The 27,747-nt window shown below is 37.1% G+C and overlaps 1 protein-coding gene across 9 annotated transcripts in view; it reads right to left on the reverse strand.

Annotated features, from left to right (window-relative positions):
- PTPRZ1 (protein tyrosine phosphatase receptor type Z1) overlaps positions 1-27,747 on the reverse strand; it is a 131,708-nt gene that overhangs the window by 87,300 nt on the left and 16,661 nt on the right. For 8 of the 9 annotated variants that reach the window (XR_012052609.1, XM_012568939.5, XM_012568936.5 and 5 more), the window contains exon 2: positions 3,138-3,203. Coding sequence is in view for 8 of the 9 variants with exons in the window: in XM_012568939.5 (XP_012424393.5) it covers positions 3,138-3,203 (66 nt within the window). In the remaining variant the exon portion in view is untranslated. Of the gene's footprint in view, positions 1-3,137; positions 3,204-27,454; positions 27,575-27,747 lie in introns of all 9 variants that reach the window. The other variant, XM_072921301.1, reaches the window with a different exon arrangement.

Consider the following 27,747-nt stretch of genomic DNA (forward strand, 5'->3'; position numbering starts at 1 on the left):
TGGGGACAAAAAAAAAAAAAAAAAAAAAAAATTGTGGTATCACTTGCCAGTTTTACATATGAACTTTTAGACTTAGACCTTTGGTAAACTACTATCAACCAGCCATGTTAAAAAAAAAAAAAACACCCAAACATCAGAACCAGAAAACAACATTATATCATTCCTTCTCTCAAAAGCAATTCTGATAAGGAAAGCATAAAAAAACCCCAAAAAGTAATTGAAGCTCATATTATTTGCTTTATGCTTTGGAGTAATATGTGAATGATTAAACTTAGTGGTACAGTTAGATATTGTCTAAATGACCTTTGCTTATCAATTACTATGTAACTGATTTAAGGAAATTGAATTTTCACAGTACACCAGGGTTTTTCTTCAACAAAAAATGGCTGGATTCACTTTCTGCCATATGACACCATTTGAAAATGTTCATTATATTTTAAAAATTTTCCTTGACTGCTTTAATGAAAAATATAATCAAAGTTTGTTAAAATAAAGTAATTTTTACAAATAGTCTAGCTTCAGCATCCCTTATTCCAGAAAACATTGGATGCATCTGTAACAAGACCTTGCACCTTTCAGTTCTTTAACATTATATTTGTTTATGCAAACACGTGCAAAGTCAGGACACAAAAGATTAAATTAATGCATGCAAATGCAGGTTTTGTTCATTGCTTAAAACAGTGCTCTTAGAAGTATTACAAAGTCTTTCCAGGAGCATTTATGACTTCATTATACACTTATCCAAGAGTCAAAACCTGATGGTGACTCATTAATTTCCAGCATGTGAAATTGCTTTATTGTGAAACTTCACCTTCAGAAATTGGATGATTTTATCAGTTAAAACTCTCTAGCTCCATTTTATTTTCACCTTACAGCACCATCCCAGTAAATGAGTATATTGACCCAATGTGGCTAGTGTATCTGAAATTTCTTATTAGATGTAGAGAATTACATTGCTCAGACTCAGGTAATTTTACCAAGCCAGCTGGATTTCTCTAACCCATGGTGGATTAGACTCTATGGTTTCAGGATCTCCAGGCCCATTCAAAACACTTCATTGGCACATTAAGTATAATTTTTCACTGTCAATGAAAGGTTTCCCTTTCACTCTTTCAGTGAGAAGGCTATAAGACAGTAGAATTTAACTGGTGTCTGAGGAAAAAAATGTACTGGCAAAGAATAGTTCATCCATTCAGAAGTGTGCATGTTGGTCTGTGCTTCACAGCCATAAGCCTGTGCTAGGTACAGTGCTTATACATACAGTACCTGATATTGCTTGCCTCAGGAAAAAATAATTTAATATAAATAAAATAATTTATTATAAATGAAGGAGATCAAAACCCACGTGCTTCAGTCTCTAGACCTCTGTGCCTCCAAAGCACAATGTTAAAATATGTAAATTTTTTTTCACATTCAGGAAGGCTGTCTTTTTATTAGTGAAAGCTGGGTTTGTGTATTCCACCTTACAGCATGAACCATTTACCTGGTATTTCAGCAAAGCATCCCATAATACTCAGCTTGCAAACAGTTGCTGGCCCTAAGCTCTGAGTGCCTGATTTACATGCAGCCCTCCCCAAAAGCTTTGAATATCAATTTTTGGCCACACACGCAGTCAGCTGTTTAGGAATGCTGGGGGCACACGGAGCTTGTGCAGCAGAGGGGCCAGTGAGGCAGCAGGAGCAGGGTGGGATGCAGCTGGGGCAGGAGCTGCAGGAGCTGCAGGAGCTGCAGGATGCTAGCCAGGGCTTCTGTACAGCTCTGAATGGGGAGGAAGGCTTTGCCCACTGGGGAGTCACTATCAATCGAGATGACTACACACAGGCATCTCATAAGTTAAGGGAAAGAAATGACCGGTGTGGATCATGCCAATTCTGTGCCATTTTTCCATACAAAATATCCATCAGTGGTGAAGCCATGGATGCTGCAGCAGCTGCACAGTGCATAGGTGCTCTGTGCAGCCTAGGGAAGAGCTGTATCCTCTGATATCCTAAACAAACCCTATTTACTATCCTTTAAAGATTGCCTGCTGGTCACCAGGAATCCAGGCAGTTTATCCCTGCAGTCCTCTAACTACAATATTAAAAAATGTATTGACTTTGAACATGAAATACAGTATTGATTGATCTTATGCTTGAATTATGCACTACAATCTGTGTAAGTGGGAGTTTTCATTATAAATCTCATTTTGAAGAGTTTATGACTAGCCTGTTTCAATTCTCTCTAGGCTTAAAACTTGTTAGGTATGTTTTCCACTAGAAGATAAAAACTGTCTTTAAAAATGAGAAGTGAGAGAATAAAAAGAATGGTGTAATTTTCCTTAACTACAGAAATACATTTTGAATCAAATTTATAAAAACTGAAAGTTGACAGTACTTATTTTTCATGGTTTGGTATTTTTGAAACAGTAACTTGAGCAATTTTAAATGTAAGAGCCTACACACATCCATAAGAATTCACTTCCCACATGTTGGGCAAAAGACACCTGGGACAAAATTACCTTTTTAGTATTACTGAAATCACTTGACTTATACACAAGAACATAGGAAGCTAATTGTGAATTTTCCATTGTTCTTCTTTAATGAGGCAACAGTCGTGAAGAATTTCAGGGTATATCTTTCTTACTCGTGCAAATGAGAGGGACAAAGTGATTGAGTTTTTAGGAAAGTCATGGTGGACTTGGCAAGGATGCTCAAGTGCTCACAAGCACAGGGTAGAAGTTCATGTGCAGTATACAGATAGGTTCTTTCCCACATAATGTGCTATGCCTTGTTTCAGCCTTTCTGCTGAAACTGCTATTCAGATTTGCTAGAACAATAATGCTGAGATGATTAATGAGCACCTGACAATTTACTGGCCCAGCCTTCTTCAAATAAGTCAGGTCTCAGGTTGAGGTTTTAAGGTTGAAAACCTTCTCTTTCCAAAAGTAATAGATTAAGTAGATTAAAATATGAATCTAAATAGATGAAAATACTCTCCTATTGTAAAGTTCCTGTATTTTTCAGATTACATTTCCTACACTTCAGCAATTCTTTAAGCATATGGCAAGTGATATACAGACATATGAGGCTCTTAAAATTGTAACACTGAACACAAAATATCAAAGTGAACTAAGTTATTCAATAGACAGTTTTGCTTACCTGTATATGACCAATCAATCTCTTCAACCAATTTCCTCTGTTGTCTATAGTATCCGTACACCAAATCTGCAAAATAGTAAAAAAAAAAATTATAATATTAAAACCAGAAGCCTAACAGGACCTTGAAGTGTTGATGACACTCCCTCTCCAAAAAGATAATTGCTGTTTTAATTAATGATGAATAATTACTTTATCCTTATCTTGGACCTCAGATGATAAGTATTGGTTAAACAGAATCTAAATATCATTAACATTGCAGCATATTAAGGACACAAGCAAAGCAAACAGAAGAAAATATTCTAAAATGATTCAACATTTGAATATGAATATTCTAAAATAGTCAAATTATTTTCATTGTATTCTATTATTGGCATAATTATAGATAAAGTACTACTTGTATGTCCATAAATTTGATGGAGAGAGGCGGTTAAATACTAGTTACTTTTAAATGATGTTAGTTTTTTCTAGAGAAAAATATCTAAGTGTATAAATGCTCATTTACTTACTGTGACTACTGAATAACCTTCAGTGTTATTCTTTTTATGCCTGTCCTAGGGCAATTCTAGCAACAGAGTGATATGGGCAAATAGATGACTATGCCCCCGAATAATTACTAAAGCATGTAAATTGCAGATACATGTTTTTTAAGATCATCATTACAAGAGCCATAATATAAACCATCATTACTGTACTAGAGAAGTACAATACAACTTATCTAAGAAGTATTTGCCCTCAAGCATGTTGAACACATATATGGATTGCTTCCTTGAGAAAATGTCACAGAATTCAGCTCATACTCTGCAATGAATAATTTAATGAAACAGTTTCATAACATTCATTTCTTTATCTATCATGCAGAAACGTAGTACTGGTTACAGGATGTTAAATCATAATTGCTATTTGCAAGTTTACATGTTTGTGTGTTTGTAGCAGTGACTTTCTGCTACCTGTCTGAAGCCCATGTTTTAACTTCACTAGACTTTTACTTCCCCCATGTGATGTGATTATCCTTTAATATTTTTCTCTTCTCCCTCCCTGCCAAAAAATACCAAACTATCCCTTGTAGCAATTCACAACTTTCACTCCTGACTAAGATCAAATCTCTCAGGTAAGTAAGGGCGGTGGAAAAGGATGTACATGCACCAAACTTGTCTTTGGACCACATTTCCAAGTCAATGTGCATTGTGCCTCCTCCTGGGAAAGAAAGCTGTGTAAGTTGTGATTCACAGCTGTTAGTTAATGTCTCCAGTTTCCTCCTTTATCCATTGTCCTCCTAATTGTTACTTCCCGAAATCCATTGAGCAGTCACATGCAAACTAAGCAGGGCCTGGGCATGAGATCTTCCCACTACTTTTTAAATTTCACAGGGAGTTCTGATGAACAAGGAGTGCTAGTTTCAATAAATAAGAAAAAAAAGGGGCCAGATTCACTTTGTTTGGTGCACTACACACTTACAGACCAGTAAATCTCACAGAAAGTTTTTAAAGATTCCAGGAGGTCAGGAGTTGATACACTTTCTTTCCTCTGTTATTATAGCTGTGTGTCTACAGCCCCTCCACAGCACACTCAGAGCCATGAACCTTCTTGCATCTGCAGGGACTCTCAGTGGTTTGAGTCTTCTCTTTGCACTTCAAATATGTGGCAAAACTAGGGAAGAAAAGCAAATTTCATCTGGGAAATGACTGACGATTCATAGCTAGCATGAGTGGTGGAGGAAAGTGCTCTGTGAGTTAGAGGTCGAGCCATGAAGCAATTGCTCCTTTGATTACCCTGGGAAACACATCCATGCATTCTATCGCTGTGTAAACTGTCAGGTTAAACAGCTAACAGTGTAGAGAAAGAAACAGCTGGAAAGAAATTATTTTATTTTTTAGTTTTTTTTATTTAAAGCTAACAAATCAACATCTCCGTTGCTGATGATATATGACAGCAGGTACTTCTGTTTAAATACTATATTTAAATTCCTTGGATTTAATTTAAATGAGGATGGGAAGAACATCCTCACAAAAAAGAAAAAAAAAAAAAAAAGGGTAAAACTGATGTCAGGTTTGTGGTTTTATGTGTAAATCTGTGATACTGATTGAGCTTGATCAGCTTGACAATCTGCACAACTCCTGTGACACTGACTGACGTCTTCTGCCAGTGCCTAAAATAGTTAGAATTTTATTGGATGAACTGCTGCTTTATGAAGCAAAAAATACTAAATATTCTTTTTTGTTTTCAGGAAGTTATTAAACATGTTTCTATAAATTGTTGATTTATTCACAGAACACTGAAGCTTGGTTTTGTTTTAAATGGTTTTATGGTTATCCTTCTATGCCTATTAAGGAGACATGAAAGATATCATTAACTGCTTTTTCACCTCCTTTTACTACCCTCCTTCAAAGTCAAATATTTGTGTCTGAGACGGTAAGACTTGTTACTTTTTATATTCTTTCGAAAGGGTATGTGCCCCAGTGCCCAAGGCCCATGAAATCAGAAATAATGGTGGCAAATGCTCCCCTGCTATTCACAGGTAGCAGGACCAACTGATTTGTGACTAACCCTGTCTCATGTTCAGTCACAAGGGCAAAGAGAGAACATGATCTCTGGCTAAAGCATAGTGCTAGGAGTAATAAGATATTGTAGACAGTTTTTCCTGTTTAAAAAGTATATATAAGCAGACTTTCTTCTTTTTGACATGAGTCTGATATTCCTTTTGTACCTACAGGCCTCAGCTGAGTTTCTTTTGATTTAGTGCTCTGAATGAAACATTCTAATCCTCAATATGTTTATGCATATCTAAAGGTGAAAAATTATTATCCTTAATGATTAACAGAGAGAATTGTCTGTGAGGGAGATCCTATTGATTTGACACTCTGTTCCAGAAAAAAAGAGCCATTGAAGAGGAAATGCGACCTTAAACCTCTGAATTCTACCGGGGAAATGACGTTGTTGAGGCAGGACGAGAAGGAAGAGACTGATTCAGAAGGCTGCTGAGAGTAAAACTCCAATTTTATTCAAAATGCACTGTTCTTTATACAGAGCTTCGTGCAGACCAGAAGTGAAAACATCCTACACCATTGGTGCAGAGTGCTTGACACACAGTGATAGAACTTAACTATAAACAATATGAACAACAAGGAGATAAACGTCATATTTACATTCTTTTCCAACAGATTCCCAGGCTTCTGCCTGGTTAGAAACTTTCCGTTTCTCTCTTTGACTGAATCTGAGACTGACAGGGAAATCCTCTCAGAGATGCTGAGGCAACAAGCTCCAAGTATCCACCAGAGATCCCTCTCCTAAGCCTTGATATAAAAGGGCAGTGCTTGAGAGTCAGGTGATGCTGCACTCCATATGCTGCTTTGTTACAAAGGATACAAGCTCAGGTATAATCTGGGACTGACATTCATACCAGGATGTTGTAATTTTACCCTTTATGTCCTTTGTGTCACAGCAGTGTCAAGACACACCAGCTGCCAGACTCAAGAGGAAAAAGGGACAACCTCTTTGTGGTTTTACCTCCCCTCAGCCTGAATTTGTGAGCTGCACCTGCACTGGAGCTGGCATTTATGATATTCTGACACCAGAATGATTTATTTATGGGAACTGGGACACATGAAGTAATGTCAGCATTAGTGAGATCTACAAATAGGACACTGGTGCATGTGCAGTATGGGTAGACATTATGAACTATGCATTTTGATTACAAACATGATTTGGTCCTGGAATACATGGGCCATTCAATATTTTCCTCCTAAAATCTAATTTGACAGCAAAGAGGATAGATTGTAAAGTCATAAGCATTCATCTGGTATAAGTGGATAATGGCAATGCAGTATAGTCATGGAGAAAAAGGCTTTGTTGGTATTAAAATTTCAATTTACATGGGTAAAATTCAGTGCCACGTTCTTAGGCCAAGGAAGTGCACAGGAACTCTTGGAATAGCAGCAAGGATGAGCAATCACTGAAAACTGAGATAATCTTCTCTTTGAGGCACATACACAGAAGTTCTTGTTTCAAGACAATTGCATCTCATGAGAGCTCAGCTATGGACCCTGGTATTACTGACTGCAGAAGTGGGAAGCTATGAATATCAGAGGATTACACAGGTTTGGAAATGATTTTAAAATCTGCAAAGGAGAAATCCAAAAACACTTCTTAAACACAGTGACACCACTTTTGGCTCACTAAGTCTATTGATGAAATTGGGAGGACTATACTAGGAAATTCTCGATGCATATTTGCCCCCTTTTAATCCACTTGCCTTGTCAATTAGTATTGGTTATTAACAAAGACAGGTTATCAGTCAAGTAGCTTATTTGTAGATTAAGATACACATATCTTCACTGAAGAATTAGGAATTGTGAAACAAACTTAAATGGTATGGTAATAGCAATGCTTATATAGGTTAGCTGAAAGAGAATCTGTGCATAGCTAGTGGCTAAGAAATGGGACACGAGAAAAAATTGCTGCAAAGAAGTCACAGAGATGAAGAAAAACTGCAAAAATGGCATAATAATAAAATTTATAAAAATACATGTAATTTAAAAAATATATGCTCAGTGCTTTTCAAATATGAAAAGAATACAGTTAAATAGATTATTGGATAGAGTTTCATTATACAAGTTCTGCTTCCGAGAATGGTAAACAGAGGTAAAACTGTGGAAAATCACATATGATGATAAATAGATTGCTTCTTCCACAATTTTAATTTACTTATTTTAGCCTCTTTCATTGAAAGGAAGGTCACAGAATCCACTTCTATAGCTTTCATCGATCTTATGATGGTGTAGCTTCATTGCCTCAACTGAAATAACTCTAATTTATACTAGCAGAGGAAATGAAAAGATTCAGCACACAATCTGGTAACAGTCTTGACGTTTTAAAAGGCAGAAGCTAACTATAAATCCCTTCAGCAGAATGATCTACATTTGCCTGAGTAAGGTCTCCCTCTTATGAATGTATTTCATTCTGTAATGCCATCTGTAAAATTCAACTACACAAAAATACTTTAATAACCCACCTCTACAATTTCATATATTCTTTTTCCCTGAATGCCAAAGTGTCTAAGTCTTCTGTCAAGACCTGTCTGAGAACTCTCCCACCCTTACTGAAATTTAAAAATAATTTTTTTACCCTCAGTTTCTTATGTGTAGGCTTATTTCAGGGTTTGGTACACGATCGGGTATGTATAAAGAGAGTCAGTCCCCTCCATCACACTTGAGTGTAGGCTGCTCATCCCAATACACATTGACAAGTGAATTTTCCTGCACTAAATATAAAGCCAAAATAAAACTCTTATGATTTGGCCACTGTTGTGTTTATTTACTAACAAAAATTGTGGTTAAGTTAAAAAAATAGAAGAAAAAGTAGAAGAAAAAGATTTAAAAGTAGCTATTATTAAGCATCAGAGTATTAATAGGTACACTGCTTACTTCACCTGTCACAACTTTACAGTGAATAGTGCCATGAATCAAAAATATAATATTTATGGCATCAGCTAAGGTTTATAAATCACATTTAATCATGATTTTCAAATGCATTTGTACATGCATTTGTACATGATTCAACATGGTTAAATTATGGGCTGCCACCTTCCCTCTGACTACAGGCAAAATAGTAGGAAATGTTAAATGTCTCCTTTCACTTGGGATCTTGTACACCCAAATTGTCTGATAGAGGTCAGCCTCCCACACAGCCATTTCCCAACAGCTGAAGTATTATCTACAGCAAAATTTAGGGCTTCTCTGGTCACCAACATAGTATTCAAGTGTCTGCTCACCGAAACCAAGGTAACCAGACAGCTTTTGGATGGCAGAGTGGTATCTTTGAACAGGCACAGGTGAAATTAAGTGCCTGTGAAGCCCTTGGGCTAAACACAAAGATTTATCAATAATTTAAGGACCTGCAAAATGAGATAGTCTTGCAAAACTACATGACAAGTTTGCTGCTGAAGCACCTAAAAATATGTCCAAAGCCAACACCAGGAGGGACTTAGGAAGCCAAAAATGTTACACCATTGTTCCATGTATGAACTGAAGAAAGATGGTGTTTATGACAGAAATTGGAACTGATATTGAAAAAAAAGCAGGTACCAAGGAGTGATTCCTAACATATACTCTTTTATTACTCTGTTGCTACTCAGATTCTTTTCCCCATACCCAGAGAGTCTTTTAATGCAACACATGTAAATTCATGGAATCATAGAAATAAAAAGTAAATCCAGACCAGACATAAACAGACAAGAAATGAATCAAGTCAGAGAAACTATAGACATCTGATTTCAAAATTAATTAATTTATTTTACAGCAGTACCAGAGAAGTGAGAGATATAAACAACTTAACTTTGTTTAAACATAAATAGTAAAGGTAACATAATTTTATTTGCATAATCCTCTTCAACATTCTAGGTATTCCAATAACTCAAATGATCCCAGTTTCTAGCAAAATCATATGTCAAGTACTGCAATAAATCCCTGAGTTCACATTTAACTGGTTTTTGGAATGTTGTAGGTTGTTTTTTTTTTTTTTATTACAGTTTCTTCAATGCCTCTGTCTTTTAATATTAGCAGCTACCAACCAGTAAAGCTCTAAATCTATGGCAATATTTATCTGAAATGCTTGAGAGTAAACCCTACGCAAGCCACCTCAAAAGAGCATTTACTGAAATAAATAATTTGTTAGCACAGTAGGGATTGTGAAGTCACGTTGTTAGAAACTTTATCGTTTGCAAAATATTTCTATGGCTTAAATCATCTTGAGGACCTGAAGAAACAGCCTTAGACTGGATCCTTTGAAGATGTTGGTGGAGGGGGTATTGAGTTAAAGATATTCCTTACAGGAGGAAGTCTTTAATTATTATATATTTTCCTTTCCCATTAATTTGATGCTAGAATTGCAAATTCTAGTCAACCATTATCCCTTCAGTTATACTAAAGTCTCAATGAAATTATTTTTCAATACCATGGGGAAAAGAGAGGTTGCTCCAGATGATTTTCTTATAAGTATTCAAATAACTCTAGGGATTATGCCACATACCTTTTATAAAACAATACCAACATCATTCTACTCCCTTGAGAAAACTGCACACCACAACATCAAGACTGAAAAATTCCAAAGTTCATCATGAAAACCCAATAGAAACTGCATATATCTAAAAATATGTCTCTGTTTAATTACAAATATATGAATATGATGAAAACAAAAGAAATAAAAACAGGTAAACCAATATACAACCTACAAATTTTTGACAAATCCTAACAATTATATTATATATGCACATAAGTATGTCTGCATAAATGTTCATCTATAAGGATTTGTCAAAAAGGGGCATATAAATACACACACACATATTGTTCTCCCTTATGATAACGTGTGATAAATCTCATGTATACTCTTTTCTTTTAGCCATTTCCTTATTGCAACTCATCACAGAAACATATAATTTGTAAAAGAAAACAGTCTTTCATGATTCATAAAGACAACAGAGAAATATGTGACAAACACTGGCACACTAGAAACACAAAACAAAGACATGTAATTATGGGTTTGTGCTATGATTTTTTAATAATTTTCTATTTTTACTAGGCTGCAATGGTATTATTAATATAGTGGCATAAGGGAGGTTGCAGAGAAAACAATCAGAATAATGCAATTATTTTAAATTTCATTCATGATACTGTATTTAACAATACAGAGTTGATACATAATCTATGCTGCCTTTTACCCTTCAGATCCTCAGTTCCCCTCACCACAAGCACAGGGTAGTGCCTACCCTCTGCCCCTGCAGATGTCTTGGCCTTTTGTGTGCTTTTAAGGAGCAATCGCCCCACAGATCCACCTCTCCCCAGTCAGAGGAAGAAGAACCTGTCTCCTGATATTCATGGAGTTTTCAAGCCAGTAGGATGCAGTGAAAAGGAGACTTAGAGTCAGCAATAGCTTACATGGAGCTTAAAACTACAAATGTGTATTTTAACCTATTTTGATAAGGTTTAATTTTTAAAGGATATCTGAAAGATCATTAATTTTTAAAATTAGAAATATGTGTTAGATATGAAAAATACTCCAGGCTGCTCCCTGCTATCCAGACTAAGAGATTTTTAGCAAAGTCTAAAGCAGAAGTTTGAGCATTCAGGACACTTTCAGGGAAAGAAGTGAAGTGTCTGTAAAGTCAGGCATTTATTTCTCAGCATTTTCAGGACTCGGGTAATTTTGGACTTGTGTGTCTGTCTTTTGCCCAAGTGTCACTATTCAGTCTGACTCCTCCTGTATAAAATTACAAAATCCTTTGGAAACTCGTTGAATAAGCAAAACCATACTTGTTGACTCCAAGTACAGTCCAAGTACTCTCTCTGAGATTTCACCACAATATATTTGAAATGTACATTGAATTTAACCTTTATAGCACACCTTAAACCGGGAAATTATTGGAAAAAAAGAAGGACATGCTGCATAGATCAGAAAAAATATTAATAGTGCACTCAGCCAGAATTTTTCCCAGATCTTGGAGCTTTGCTCAGAGATGGCAGCAGTTGGAAGGGGCTGACTGTTTGATGAGGGTCTGGTGCTGTTGGGTGGGGCTGAGGTTCCCATAATCCTCATAAATCCTCCAGATTTTACAGCTACCGAGGACACAAAGTCCCAAGTTTAATTAGTATGGCTTCTGCTTTTGGTGGGATATCATTCTTTCATTTCACTTCAGCTATTCTGAAGTTAATTCCAAAAATTTTAAAGTCAATATGAACAGATTAAATGACATTGGTTTAGCTTCTATTATTACTTTGGGAAGTCCCATAAAATAAAAGGGTACTAAAAAAAATGGGGATGAATTGAAGTTCCAGAGGACGGTTTGGGCTTTCCTCTCTGTTTTGCCAACTCCTGTAGGGTGCTGCACCACTGCTGTATTTTCATACAATCCAGGCACTGAGAGCTCACACTAGACTTTTGCTGACCAGCATGTTTTACACATGTCTTAAAAAGCAAATGCTCAATATCTGGTCCCCCACTCCATCAAACATACACAAATATGGTGTATTGTTCTACAGAACAATATTTTTACTTTCACAGATTGCTGAAAACAACATGGTGTACTGATTGCTCCTGGATGTGATTGTTTATTGTAGCTAACTACAGCAATATTGACACTTGATTTTTATTTTTCTCATACAGATTTAACTAAAAAAAAAAGGTGGGGGGGAGGATATAAAATAAGAAAAGGTCAGGCAGGTCAATTTAAAAGCTATTTGTTCACATTTACTCTCTTGACTTCATTTTGAATTCTCTTCAGTAACTTGTTGTGACCATTTGATATAGTTTTAGGGTCAAAGTCTGTTTCATGGTTTATTTATGCCCAAGACAGAACAATGAAGGAAATAGGAATCTCATCCTGTAGCAATCACCTACAAAACTGAAACTTCAAAGACAATTCTGGAATTCAGATACTAATAATATTTGTAAGTAGAGAGATGTTTTGATTAGATGTTTTGTATGATCTATATAGTCAATATATCTTGCTCATTTGTATTTAATCAATACGTTGTTCATCTTGGAGTGGGATAGTATATCCTACTGGGAAGCAATATAAGGCCCATGTGAATACAGACAAAGCACAAAACCACTACACAGAGGCATACAACCATCACCCACCCATACTCCTAATGTCTACTTTATGCATATTTTACATAACAGTGATAGCAGAAAATGCAGATTTGTGATTTCAGAAAAACAAACACACAACATTATTTTGTTAGTTCATATTCTTTCAGCTCTAATGTCAGTTCTATCAGAAGACATAAATAGCCCCATAAGATGATAGAAACGTGGTTTGAAAAATCACTGTAAACATGAAATTTCACTTTCCTGCAATAACTATTTCCCCATAAAATCCAATCTTTCACTAAGGCAGTAAAAAGCATTTTCACAGGTCTCAGGTGGTGGTAGCACTCCATGAAAAGCCTTAATTTGTGCATTGAACCACAAAATGGAGGTTCTGACCTCTTGTTACTTGCAACCCTACACTGAGTGTGTAACACAGTTTGAACTGAGAATCCTATTGCAGAACTCCTCCTAGGCTCCCATTAGTTCAATACAACTGAAAGTTCAGACTTGTGGCAGTCAGCTGTCAACACTCAATAACCAACCGCAAATTGTGACTTTCTAAAAGTGAGGAATTAAATCTTTGAAACAAAAATCTGGAAGCCTGGGAATGTCACTGTGATTCATAGGCAAATTTGTAATACAAACTAAACACTGAAATGTTGAGAAGTTAACTACAATTACCTAACTGGAAGAACCCGCAATTTCTTATGTACCAGGATGTAATTATTTTTATAGCCAACAAATAACTTAATTAATTGTTTAATAATGAATTAAGAGCAATCAGAATCAGGAAAACATTATCTAAAAATGGATGGTAAGTTACTAGCATGAGCAGTCTTCAATCTTGCACTTAGGTTTCAATGCACTAAAGAGGCTTGTGAATTTACAGCAGTACAGATAAAGTCATTCCCTCACTAGGAATTCACCTGCCTAAACTCTTTGCTGTTTCAGATCTCAGCTTCCAACAGAATGAAGAGCTTTCGGCTCTTCGGTGATGAAGAATGAGTACCAGAAGAGGATTTTAACACTGAACTCCCTCTGCAGTTTCCCCAAATCCTCAAAGCCCTTGATAAACACATCCTGTCCTTGGTTTAGGTGTAGAGCAATAAAACCATGGGTAAAGGCATTAATTAGCAGCTTGTGAAACATGTCTGCCTGTCGCCCCCACTCTTATGAATATTTATATAAAGGTTTTATGGCACGGGAAAAACTTCAATAGGCTGGGTTCAGAGTGTCTGCTGTGAGTACTCCTTGGGCACATAATTAGGGCACTTTGTCCTAGGGCCATTTAGACACTTCTGCCATTGTGCTAGGGAGGAAGCCTGACTTACATATCATGCCTAGCAATGCAGAGTTATGAATAGGGAACAGCCTGGAAGTTTACCTATAGCCTTAGAAGAACCTCTCTCTCTGCCTGATTTCTTATAAATGCTTCAATTTAAGGGTGGAGGCCCAAACAAACAAAATGAACAGAGTGCTAAAACTCACTTTTTGAGTAAGCAAGGAAGGTTTAAACTTCTAGTCACTGGAGACTGCCTTGTGGAAAATAAAACTGCTGAGAAGAAAGGAACATGCAGCTGACTCTAAAAGAACTCTGAACCCTAATAATAGATATAACGTATACATATATATATATATAATATGTAAAACTATAAATATGTATTTTATATAAAAATATGTATAAATGTGGCTATGTCACAAAGGCTAGTAAAGAAAAGCAAATTGAATTCCTAAGCAGGAGCTGGATGAAATAATCAGCACAATGTGACAAACCAGTATTACATCAATGGCCACATTTAAAAAGGGTAAATGGCCCAGCAGGACAAAGCTGAGTAACACTAAATCTGAAAATCTGAAAAGTACCTCTTAAACACAAACAAGCCAAAGCCTTTCTTTTAGTATGCACAGCAGACAGGTTGCCCAGCGGACAGCAAATGAGTCATTAAAGAGTGATGATGGCACCATAATTCAAATTAACATTTGAGGGACAGCATGGGTGGCAAAATAGTACAATGACACCTACTTTTAGTAATTAAATACACAAGCTTTATAAAGAGTTCCCCAAAATAATTCATGTGTGGTAACACATGAATGATCTATGGTGTTGGAAACAGTGGCAGCATTTTGCCAAGATAAAATACAAGTACTATTTAAACTTAAAATAAATACTACTTAGTGTTCTGTGATAGACAATTTACTTTTATATCAAGGTAAACAATGAAGTTAACTTTGAGAAGGTTGCTGGAGAAAGTGATATGATTGACTCTTCCTTTGCTTCAATTCACAGGAATATGTCCCAAATGCTCTTTAGCAATGTGCCCCTTAGATCTCTGAATTCCATCAGGGAAGCAAAACATGACTGTGAAGTGATATACCTAATAAAAGGAAAAATCTCAGATCCATCAGCTGCAGCTACCTTATAGAACTGGGATCACATTTTGCTTTTGTGTTGCAATCTTTGTCCAAAGGGCAAATGCTGGTTTTAGACAATACTGTCTTTCACTACCTTAGTAAGAGAATAGGGTAGAGCAGATTTTGGCCTAACCAACACTGCAGAGTACACCCTTTATGTTGTGGACGAGAATTTTCAAATGCTCCAATTCTGTGATTCACTGTACAGTTCAATCCAATGCCTCTACAGAGTTTTATTTAAGTGAATATTATTGTTAATATTGCTTTTGCCCCTGAACAGGTTCCAGAAATTCTGCTTTATCCAATTGTGTTTGACGTGGAGAACCAAGAGAATAGCTTGATCTGCCTCTTGATCCCCATTTCCTCTGTAAAAACATCTGAGATGCTCCCTGACAGTGTACCTCTGCCTATGCTCTTTTGTTGCAACTTTTAAGGAATTCCTTGCTGCTATTGTCTGCTCCCATAGAGAAGGAAAACTTAAATTTCAAGTAAAAAGGCCAGCTATTACAGTACCTAAGTGTTTTTCCTCTGCCTGGATGAGAATATGTTGTTGCTTACACTGTTATTGTCCATCAATGGTCTTCTCTCTTATACCTTGAGCAGCTACCATGTTTCCCATTACAGTTTTAATGTCCAAACATCTTCACTGGTGGACACACACAGGACACAGTAGTTCCCATGAAAAAAATGCTGTGAATTTACAGCTCTTTAATTGGATTAGGGGTAAGTACCCAGTGTCCTTGCTGTCTTAATTCAGAGCTCTGCATTGAAAGGCCTGCCTTTTCCCACTGTAAAGCTGCTTGGTAATGCCATTTTCAAGGAAGGCCAAGGAACATAGTTACAATGCTCTCTAAATGTAGCTTCATGCAACAATAAGGGAAATTTATTTAGCTAATTTTGGTAATGTGGAAAATGTTCAAGTAGCACTTGGTAGGTACTGCAAAAAAACCCTTCCAAACTTGCATGAATAAAAGACACTGAACTGTTTATTTTCTTACATTATTGTATTTACTGTTTTTAACCTTGCCATCCTTCTCATCATCAAAAGCAAGCCATCCCTCATACAAATCTACCATTAATCTCTGCAAATATTCTGCAGCAGATTAATTAAGATATGAAGCAGAAGGACCTTTCACTAGCGGAAATAGATGGAGCTGAGACATGTATTAGTCAATCTTTCAAATTAAATCTTTGCTGAATAGCCAAATAAATATAGATTGCCTAATAATACTTCTAATATTTGTACTGTAGTTTCATTTAAATGCAGGGGAAAACCCCCAAATGTTACATGGTTTCTTTTAGTAAAGACAAAAGAGAAATACAGTTTCAAGCATTTTATTCTTACCAGGGCTGTAAGCTGTACCACGCAAAACCATTTTGTCTGAGGTGGAGGACTAGACTTGAATTCTTTTTGTGTCCTCTGATGGCTGATACAACTCTGAATTCCCATGTTTGCTCAGACTCCTCTGTCTTGCCTATCAGGTGTGGTGGCCAGTCCTGCCCAGGCAGGACTCCCACCAGAGCCAGGAAGTCAGTGAGGAGAAGCACTGCTGGATTCCCATTCCTACAGAAGCACAGTAAGAATTAACTCAGCTGCCCGTGGCTGAAGGCAGGTAATGAGCCCGCAGAGCTGCAGCATTTTCATGTTTCTACATGCCCACATAGAGATTCTAAATTACTGCAGGACTTTTTTTTCCTTTGTTTCAGGGATGTATCCATTCTTCAGCTAACTGTTAAATTTTTATGCCCCTTTACAGATGAATGATGTATTTTGATTGCAGCAGGTGACCAGCATTCAGTTCTTTCAAAGAGAAACCCTTATGAAACAAAGTCCAGCTCTGATTAAGTTGACTATCTGAATTCAAAGCATGTCTTGACTGCTTTCCATGAAAACAACTGATCCTTTTCATGGGCTAAGGCCATTGTAACTTCCTCTACACATTGAACAGATTACCATGGACACAAATTCAGACTCCTTCCATTCACACAAGGTCCCTGAAAATTTACATAAGTCTGCAGAGAAAACAGGCAGCCAAGCTTTCAGTGACATGAATATTGTGATGAGAGTTTCAAGCAATACATACTTTTTTCTCCTAAAATATAGTTTACAGTAAAATACCTGCAAATTAGTTAAACAGCAAGGAAAACCATATTTTGGGTAGCGGTTTAAAATGATCTTTTAAAATAAACAATCACTACCCAACTACCTTAGACTAAGTAGCTGCAAAATTTAAGCAGTTTGGAATATCCTATGTACAATAAAAATGCTACTCTGTTATGCCAAAATAGTGAACTTTTAATGTCAAAAAATTACTCTGCAAGTCACAGCAGTACATGTATCAGATGTAAACCAAAATGAAGATGTAATACCTTCATTTGACCTATAAGGTGTTCTCAATGCAGTATGGCTTGGCTGACCTTTCCATAACTAGACTTACATTCTGTTCTTCTCAGACCCTTTTTGTTTGTTTGTTTGTTGTTTGTTTCCTTTTTGTTTAAAAACACACCACTGAAATCAGTTTTGTTCTGTAAGTCGTCACTGAAATTTTGCATTCAAGAACTCTGACAGAGGAGAGGCCAGGAAAAGGTCTCACAGATACTGGATTTACTGTAACTATGTTAATATATCATTATTAGGAATTAATTTTTAAAAAAAGATGTTGGGAGATTCAAGACTTCAAAATTAAAATGTTCCTACTGCAGGATATTGTGTACTTAAATGACATGAATCCTTTTCAAAATCCTTTTCAACACCTGCTGGTTTCACATACCTCTTGAGGAGAAAAACAGATCTTTATGAGCCATGTGGATTGGTCCCGTTGGGCTAACCTTCTGGTCAAGGGTATGTTACAGCATGAAGGTCAGTGTCTTACGTGAACAATCTCTCCCTCCAAAGGCACTGAGGAATGCACAGTATGTCCAAAATGCTGCTGTTTATATTTCTGAGTTTACTGTCATCTAATCTTCAGTCTTCCACACCTCTGAATCCATCTAGGGCTAATTGACATCACGTCTTCCCTCCCCAAAACCCTCTCTCAGCTGGGTTCCAAACCTTTTTCATCAACTTCTGCTCCTAAAAACCTTTCCTGTGACTCTGCTATGCAAAAGTGGATGAATTTTCAATAATGAATTATGTATTTTGGATTTTTTCCTAAGAGAATCATACTGAGGTTTTAAACTGAACAATATTTTCATAGTAATGACCTTTCCATCTAATAGCACTCTTGGGGTTTAATGAAAGGAAATGCATTTCTTTATCTGGAGCCTATTTTTTTAGAGCCCATGAAGATTACAAACAGAAGATCTCTCTTTTGTATTTAACAATTGAAATTTTACAGAGTTCAGAGTTAATTGCTAGTTTATTTGACAAGTCCTGAATACTTTTAAGTAAGATTACCATATAACAGTCTTAATTATAAATGGCCATCTTGTCTCCCTTACACACCCAAGCCTCTCTAAATAAAAAAACTCTTAAAGAAAGCCTCTCTTAAAGAAACAGGAAGTGCTGCCACAGATTTTGATGAGATCAAGTTCAAGTATGACCTGAGAGTACAAAAATTTCATTATCTAAAATGTCTTAAATACTTTGAACACAATTTCCATAAGTGAACAGAAAGAATTTTTTCTCTTACCATATTCTTCTTTAGAGCAAAGCACCTGTTATGCTTTAAATTATCTTCTTATCCTGATACAGGGTATAAGAATGATTTCCAAACAATAAAATACACTTCTTAGAAAAGAAAAATAGTGAATTTATTAAGAGGCATCGGTGTTCAACCATTTATTCTGTGTGTGAGAGAATTCTAGAATTCTTAACCCGACATCAATAATCATGCATGCCTGTAAAGTCTGTCTGGGGCTTCAGTGGTAATCTTGAAGTTGTACCTTAAGTTCTACTCTGAAAATGAATCTGGAAAGCAATCGAGTATCTTGATACTCATCTGAAAAATATGGCCTCTCTTCAGTCCAAAAATACCATACCACTAGTTACAAATACATTTTATATATCCACATAGCTTTCTGCAATTCAGTATTCAGGACTTCATACAATATTCTCTGGTACTATATATCATTAACTTGTAACTTTAGTTTTACCGTGAGCTTCAAGGGAATTACATCAGAGTAAGTCTTTCCATAAAAAGAAAAGAGCTTTTCTGTGAAAAAGCATTACATAAGTTATATATGGTTTCATTTATAGGAAATAAAAATTTTCCAAGCAAATATTGATTAGTTGAAGTTGTATATAATTTAAGAAAATAAAATGAGAAATTAAACTTCCTCCACCCATCATCCACTCTAAGAAACTGGCATATGAAAGAAGCAGTAAGTAAACACTCTCTTTACAAAAGTAAGGGCCACCTCTTGAAGGGTTGCTGGCTACATACAACTTGTGCAACTGGTGCCTTTTTAAAGCTCTCAGGAGGCACAAATTATAGGTAACTGAATTCAACAAGAAATAGGCAACTGTATCAAAGTCTGCCTTAGAAAAGAAATTCTAATCTTCAGCCCAAAGGAGCATCTTTGGTCCTTGAATGGTTAGAATATATGGATCAGCATTAACTCTCCCTTTTCATGTACTCTGAGGCACAACAGGGGAAAGGGCCCATCACAGAATTAATCAAACACATCTTATAGCCAAGATTAGAAAAGAGAAAATAATATATGTAAATGTATCTTGGCTTTCTTAGGCAATTGTAGCATTATGAAAGGATTGTGTCCTTTTATAAATACCTGAACTGATTCACTTTTGAGGCCAACATGCAGAAAAGGGTTTATCTGCCCATTTTTATTTCTTCATTGGTAAAACTTACTTCTGGGCTGAAGATCAAAACAAAATCACTATACCTTTCCAAAAGGGGACACAAGTGTTTCATCTCTCTTTCCAGAAAAAATGGAATCAGAACTATAGCATGTATGTTTAGCTTAAAGTACAAAAAAACCCCGTTTTTGTAAAAAAAAAACAAAACCAAACCAAAACAAAATCAGAACTCTTCTGAAAGAAATTCTTTGTCAATTCAGAATAGGAACAAAGTTCACTCTGCTGTCTTCTAGTTTCTTTTCTTTCTTCTTTCCTTCCTTCCATTCCTAATTTTTCCTGTTATTTTTGCTTTATTTTGCAGAAAGTTTAAGTTGTCCATTTAACCTTCCTGCCAACTTTAATTTCATATGCACCTATTTCCAGAATTCTAATGTTTTAGTTGCTCTTTACAAGCTGTTCCCATACACTTACCACACAAGGGCCAGCATGGTGCAGGGGCCCAGACCTTCCTGTGCTGCTAGGGCAGGCTCCAGAGTCACTGATAAACCAATGCTGGCAGCAGCTGAGGGATGGCTCAGCTGTCAAATCACTCAGATGCCCTTCTGGGGCCATCTTGGGAGTGACCAAGGGCTTCCTTCATGGCCACACCGATTTCTCTGGTTCACTTTTCACAGGTGGCCCTCTCTGTCCCAGAGTGGCAGACACCTATTTGTGTGCATGCTGGGTGTCAGGTGAGCCAAAAGCCTGATTGTGGTAGGAATAAGCTTCTCAGCTCCCATAAAAATGACAGCTGAGGGCAGGCAGTTGCCATCAAATTACCTCCCCAGGGAAAGCAAGCTGTCAGCAGTTAACTGAATGATGGATGAATTGTTCTCTGAGGTCACATGTAACTTACAGATAGTTTCTCAATCATTTCCTTTTTCTTGTATCAAACCCAAGCTTTGCTTTTCACCCATACATTTGTGCCTTAGCCCACATATCAGATTAGATTTACATCATTATCCTCCTAGTCTCCAGGGTCTCATTTAGATTTTGTAATTTACCTTGATCTTTACAGTTGCCTTTTCTCAGCACACTTCTCTTCTACTGGTGATAAATATAGGCTGAGCCCTGTCATCACCAACAAAGCAAAGTCCCTCATAGCTAACCCACTTTTTTATTAATTGTCACACACTTATTTTCTCAAGGCTTGTCATTATTAATATTGTCATAATTAGATTCAGAGTGAAGGAATATCTTATTTATGCTGAATGCAACTGCAAAACAGGGATTTTTTTTTTAGTAAATAGAGGAAATCTTATCAGCATTAATTCTGTCTATTATATAGATATACAATAAAAGAGTTTAGAGTATTAATATGGAGAAATAACATTCTGTACTCTGCCTGGTGCACGTTTCCTAGTTTAATGTCAACTAATTGCTAAATCAAGCAGTGATGAAAGGGTTGAATTTTAATTTATCCAGCAGTGCCTGGCTTATTGCCAAAACAATGGGCTTACTGCTCTTATACAGGCAATATACTATACATTTACATTAGTATCAAATTTTATTAGTTCATTAAAATGTGTATGGCTACTTATGAACTCTATATTTGCACTCAGAGGAAAGGTAAGGACAGAATATACCTGTAGGAAAAAAGGTTTTTTTTATTTTATTGGTATCTTGATATCTACTTCTTTGTTTATGGTTTGTGAGAGGCTACATTGTATGTATGTTGAATAGGTGTATGTTGAATAGGTCATTCTCAAGCAAACACTGACTATGCCACATTTTTGGCTGTGCTTTGGCTATTTTTCTACATCAAAGAAAGAAGATGATCATCTGTAATTGGAATCAATCCTCTTGAAATTTAGCTTGCTATATGGTAATTTGCAGCAGTTCCCTTTTTTCTAATTTCTTTCTGAGCATGCAAATCACTTAAATGCGGGAGTAGCTCTTGGATGCTGGTTCTTACCCTATGTCCTGGTCTTGGCTGGGGTAGAGCTAGTTTTTTTCACAGTGGCTGCTATGGGGCTGTGCTTTGGATTTGTGCTGAACACAAGGTTGATAATACAGAGGTGTTTTTGCTGCTGCAGGACAGAGCTTGCACAGAGCCAAGGCCTCTTCTGCTATTTGTACTGCCAGGCTTGTAAGGAAGCTGGGAGTGCATGGGAGGTTGGGAGGAGACACATCCAGAGCAGGTGATCCCAGCTGACCAAATGGATGTTCCAGGCCCTATGACATCATGCTCAATATAAGAAGTGAAGGGAAGAAGAAAGAAGGAATTAATGTTTGGAGTGATGGCATTTGTTTTCCCAAGTAACCATTATGTGTGACGGAGCCCTGCTCTCCTGGGGATGGCTGAACATTTGCCTGCCCATGGGAAAGGTGAGGAAAATTCCTTGTTTAGCCTTGCTTGTGAGGGGGCTTTTGCTTTCCTTATTAATCTCTATCTCAACCCATGAGTTTACTCACTTGTATTCTTCTGATTCTCTCCATGATCCTGCTGATGGGGGAGTGAGCAAGTGGCTGTGTGGGGCTTAGTGCTGGCTGGGGTTAAACCACAACACCCCAATATTGTCCTGCTGTTAGAAAGTTATCTGTTGTACAAGGTACATCAGAAAATAGTAACACTTAGTTACACCTGGTTTTTGATGTGTACATCAAAAAATGCTATGGATACACTTTAAAACTGAGCAGAAGAAATTTTTTTGATCAAGATTTGCACTAGTATGCCTTTTCTCCTGACAATTTCTTTCCTTACCTAATTTTGTTTCTTCATAGTTAATTACAGCTTGCTTCTCTTTTGATTTTTTTTTCCCATGAAAAACTAGGATACTCATCACAGCCATCATGGAATTCTGGCATGGAAGAAAACAAATGGATATTTTCTTTTTAGAACTGCAAGTAGAACATCAGTTTATAGAGTGAATGCAACCCAGTCAAGCACATGTTCTTTCATGACTATAGCCTTGGGTGGATTCTTAAAATAGTACTCATTACAGTTATTGCATCAAAAGTAATTTAGAGCTGTTTTCTCCAATTAAAATAATTGTGAAATTTAGCTGAAATTTATTTCTAAATATTGTTTCCCTGAAAAAAACTTAAACTTACAGAACTTACTGCCATGTCAGCCTGTCTGTTCCCTGTTCCATGCTAAAACTCTTCCCAACAAGAAGAGTTGGGAAGAGTCCTTACAAGTCCAAGGCTTTTAACTCTCTTTCGAATGTTTCTTCTCAACAGTTACCACCAAAGCTCTGTACATTTTGGTGAAAACCAGTAGTCCCTGTTTAATCTGTAACACACACCAATGGCCTGTCCATAAAGGCAGCAGTGTGCCATGCTTAGGAACAGTGAATTTTACCCTCAAATCCTGGGTTTGCATAATGTTCAAGGAGGCAACATTAGTTTAGGATGTATTCATTATAATCAAAATGTATTATTCCAACCAAATGACCTTTCAGCCTAAGAACACACATTTCTCTTTGAAAATAATAAAGCTCCCTGGAAGTTTTTAAGTTACAGTAGTCATTACAGCCTGAATAGCACTGTCACCACTCACTCTTTAACAACTATTTCAATAATTTACTTGTAATATTGCCAAAACATTCACAGAACCTGAGCTGCATTGAGACTGTACATAGTACAAATAAAATTTATATGATAAACTCAGATATGGATGCTTGCCACAGGCAGTGAGTGACAATTACCCAGAATCTGCTTTGCAGTATTCTGTCCTACCCTCAGACAAGAACTGCTCCAGAAGAGTAGTATTTTTTGCAGTGAATCTGGTGCACATCCAGATGTGGTCTGGAAAAGAGAAAGAGGGGAATGGGAATGCATGTGGTTCCCTATGAGGAGGGAGAAGAAAGGAGGGGCTGAAGGCCACCCTCAAAGGCCAAGACTGTGGAAGTGTGGATATGTGGGCAGGGGGTGGTGTCTCTTCCTTCCCCAAACCCATCACTGCTCCTCCTTCTCTTCTCCCTCTCTTCTTCACTCTCTCATTCCTTTTCTCCCTTTCCCTTTTTTTTTTTTTTCCCCTTGCTGTTCTTTTCTTTCATTTACTATCAATCTCTCTGAGACTTCTACGACCTGGAAAAGACAAAAACTCTGGAAACTACCATTAAGTCTCTTCCTCTTGTTAATAGGACCCATCACATTTCGTACCATTTTTCCCCTCATAAATTATCATTTTCCAGAAGACATCAGAAATCTGGAATAGTCTTTCAATTCTTTTTTTAGCATATGCTTTTTTTTTAAAGAGAGAATACAAATAAATGTAGGTTTTTATCCACTGCACCTGTGCAATGTAAAACTTTGGTCTGTGTCAGTACTTGGTCTTATGGTAACAACTTTGAAGTCAACATTTGTTACTGAAGTACAGGTAAGAAATGGATACAGAGCATCACCTCCCTGAAGTCAGAACTGCAGACAGGGATGTGTCAGCACCTGCGGCGTGGTAACTGGCAGTGTACACAGAAGCATGCAGGGTGACCCAGGAAGAGGCAGTATGAAGGGCATAAGAGTGAAAAGCTGTACCCATTCATTCAGTATCAGGGACCACCTAGAAAATGTGGGTTGCAAGACCTTGTGGAACTGAAATGGCAGCTAATGGAAAATAGCTACCAAGAGCCATCACCCTTAGACCTGTGCTCACATGCTACCTTTGTAGCATGAAGGATGATACATGAAGAAAAACGACACAGGACAAAGAGTATAATTATTGCTATTATCATCAAACATGACACATGGACCCAAGCTTTACTGACTGCTACACATGAGGAAAACCCAACTTTTCAGTGCGTTATGACTGCGCTACCACACTTCATATGAACAATAAATTACAGCAATTAGACAAACTAACATCAGTGGCATCCCCATTCAGTATACTTGTTCCTTTTGTGAGATGTTAGAGCTTTGTTTTACACAGCAAATGTCTACCTGATATTCCCACATTTTTCTAGGCTCACATTCAGGGACCATGAGGTACAAGATCTAATTGCAGCCCATAGTTTCTGGGTATCAGTGGGTCACACAGGGTGAGAACCCCCATTTAGGATTATGATCAGAGACAATCCACCACAAGATAAATGTTCGGATCAGCTGTTTTGACTCATGTTTTCAGGTGCAAATGTCCATGCAGTCTCCCCTGAGTGAAGCCATACACCATTAGGAAGGCTGTGCACAGGCTGAAAGGGCTCCCTTTTTCACCCAAAGCAGCACACCTCAGCTGCTCACATGCCCATGTGCACACTGTACAATGTCTGCAGCTCGTACAAATGCAGTACTTTTGTTCCTGAACCAATGTCAGAAAGTATGGGTATACCACCTCAGCTTTGCAGAAAGCAAACAAGCAAAGAAGGTAAAATGATGTGCTCGAGTTGATACTGCCATGCTCAGTTCCGAGGTCTCATGATTTTCAGTTTCCTATTGAACCATCAGGATCCAGCAGGTCTCCAGGTGAATGCTTCTCCTCACCTCCAAGTGTTGCCTGGGGCTGACACAGCAGGTGAGGGGCTGCACCAGGGACGCCAGGAAAGTGCAAATGGAGCTGCCTTCACTCTTGCCTTGGGTCCTCAGAGGCTGCAGAGGCTCCTGCACAACCTCCTCACAGTGGGACACTGCCCTATCACCTGTGACTTCGAGCCAACCTTTGTATTCTTGAGAGAGCTTCAGAAATGTGATGATACTCCTGTTCACATAAAATATCTTTGAGTGAAGTATTACTACCTCTACCTTACAGATGTAGAACTGAGACAGACCCCTTCAACACCACTTTGATAACTGGTACTCATAGGAACAGCAAGGAAAGATGACAAATTGCTGCTTCACCAACTCAATATATGACTTCTTCTTAGCACTAGCACCCATTTTCTCTGTCCTCTCAGCTTGTCTTTCTGTATGTTATTTTATTTCTAAATTTCTTAGAGCAGGTGTCATATTCCTGCTCTGTGTTCATATGGTTCCTTATGCAACAAAACCCTGGTCACTGATAGATACATGTAAATGTTGTCAATACATAAATAATAAATGGTAGCAATTCCCTGATTATACAGCGTCTCCACATGTCAGTTTAACCTGAGATCTCATTTTTGTATAAATATCCAACACATGTAAAAGCCTACTTAAAGGATTCATTTGTGCATGCAATGAAATAAATATATTGCATGCAATTGAATAAATACATTGTGTATTTTAAATGGCTGCATTTCCAATAATCAGTCATAAATTTCCCAAATGTTTGTAAAATTTCTGGAAGTGTACTAGTACTGCATCAATAGGCACAGTGCTAACATTTAATCCCTCAGTGGAAAGCTTATGGACAATTAGAGAGAGAGACCTTTTCATCTTCATTTTACTTGGATGTAAATTTAATTTATTATGATATAAAACTATTACAATAATATTTGCTCTTTCAAGAAGAAACTCGTAGTGTTTTTCACTTAATCAAACAGCCACTAGGGAGAATTTATTATTCAATTAATCAAAGTAAGTAAAATGTTTCTGAAGATGCCTTGATCAGTTGCTTATTATATGCAGGTGACAGCAGTACAGCAGCTTAAAAAGACCCCATACATCCTTAAAAGCAGAGTCCTTTTAGAATTCATTTTAATTTTCTTAAAATGTTCTTATTTTGTCTCTTCTACACATTAATAACTGAGTTATTTGAGGAAGAGTAAAAAGTTTACTAGCAAATACCAGACTGCTTTATACCTAAGAACCTGCTTAATTTTAATGATCTCATTAAAAATTTAACAAGCTAGGATAACAGTTTGGTGGATGGCATTGCTAAACCCACAATAAGTATTAGTCAAGTAGAGAAGATAGTTTCATGTGTTTTGCTCTCAGAAAACACCACAGCAAAAATGAAGCTTCTAGACTGGAGCTAGTTAGTTTCTCTGCAAAGTATTCCTACTGTTGAACAGAAAACAATAGGCTTTCAGGCATATTTAACATATTTTTTTAAAATCACATTTAAGTACTTGTGACATAACAAGACAGATTTTCTTTAAGTTTACTTCTAAAGCTGTGTCAGAATGTAGCCTTGTAATTGCATAGGAATTTTAAAAACATTAACAAGACATGAAAGCAAAAATTCTTCAATTAAGTTTTATCTTCAAACTGTAAGCACATGCAACTGCAGACCTCCTAGACTTTCACAGTTATTTATGCAACACAAAAATACTGAAATTACTTCAAATTGAGTTTTGGAAGGAGCAACAGCAAATCTTCCTCTGGCTCTCTGCCATGCCACTGTATTCCACAGTTTGCTGCTGTTCTGTCACTGTATCCCTCCAGTTTAAGTCATGCATTTATTCCTTGCTCTAGAGTGATCAAAGCTTTGCCATGTAATACAGAACATTATAATTGCCAGTTTCAAAGGGTTTTAGGAAGTTGCTTCATAGATTTAAAATCATTAGCAACAGACTCAGTGCTCATATCTTCCAAGTCTAACACAAACATTAATTAATTATAGTTTTGACTTAGCCTTTAAGGTTTTGACTGTACTGGGAGCAGCATAGCATGCTTCACCTCAGCTGAAAGCCTTGGAGATGCAGGGCTTTAGGGAAGTTAAGTGACTCACCAGGGAAATGCATCTGTTGTCTCTATGCCATCTAAAGCATCTGATTTGCTACAAAAAGGTGCACATGCTGTATTTTCTTCCAGGGCACTGCACAGTTGCTCATTCAGCTGCCATACCTGCCTGTGGCAGAAAACCTCCTGTTATTCCAGCAGGAGTGGTGCAAACTCATATACTTCTTACACAGACTAATGATACAGATACACACTTTTCTGGGAGAGTTACAATGCACTTTTGTGTCTACCTGCTTCCCTTTCTGTGACAAAACAAAATCAGCAACTGGTGCAAGACTGAAA

This window comes from Taeniopygia guttata, chromosome 1A (assembly GCF_048771995.1).
Source record: "Taeniopygia guttata chromosome 1A, bTaeGut7.mat, whole genome shotgun sequence".
In the NCBI taxonomy this organism is placed as follows: Eukaryota; Metazoa; Chordata; class Aves; order Passeriformes; family Estrildidae; genus Taeniopygia; species Taeniopygia guttata.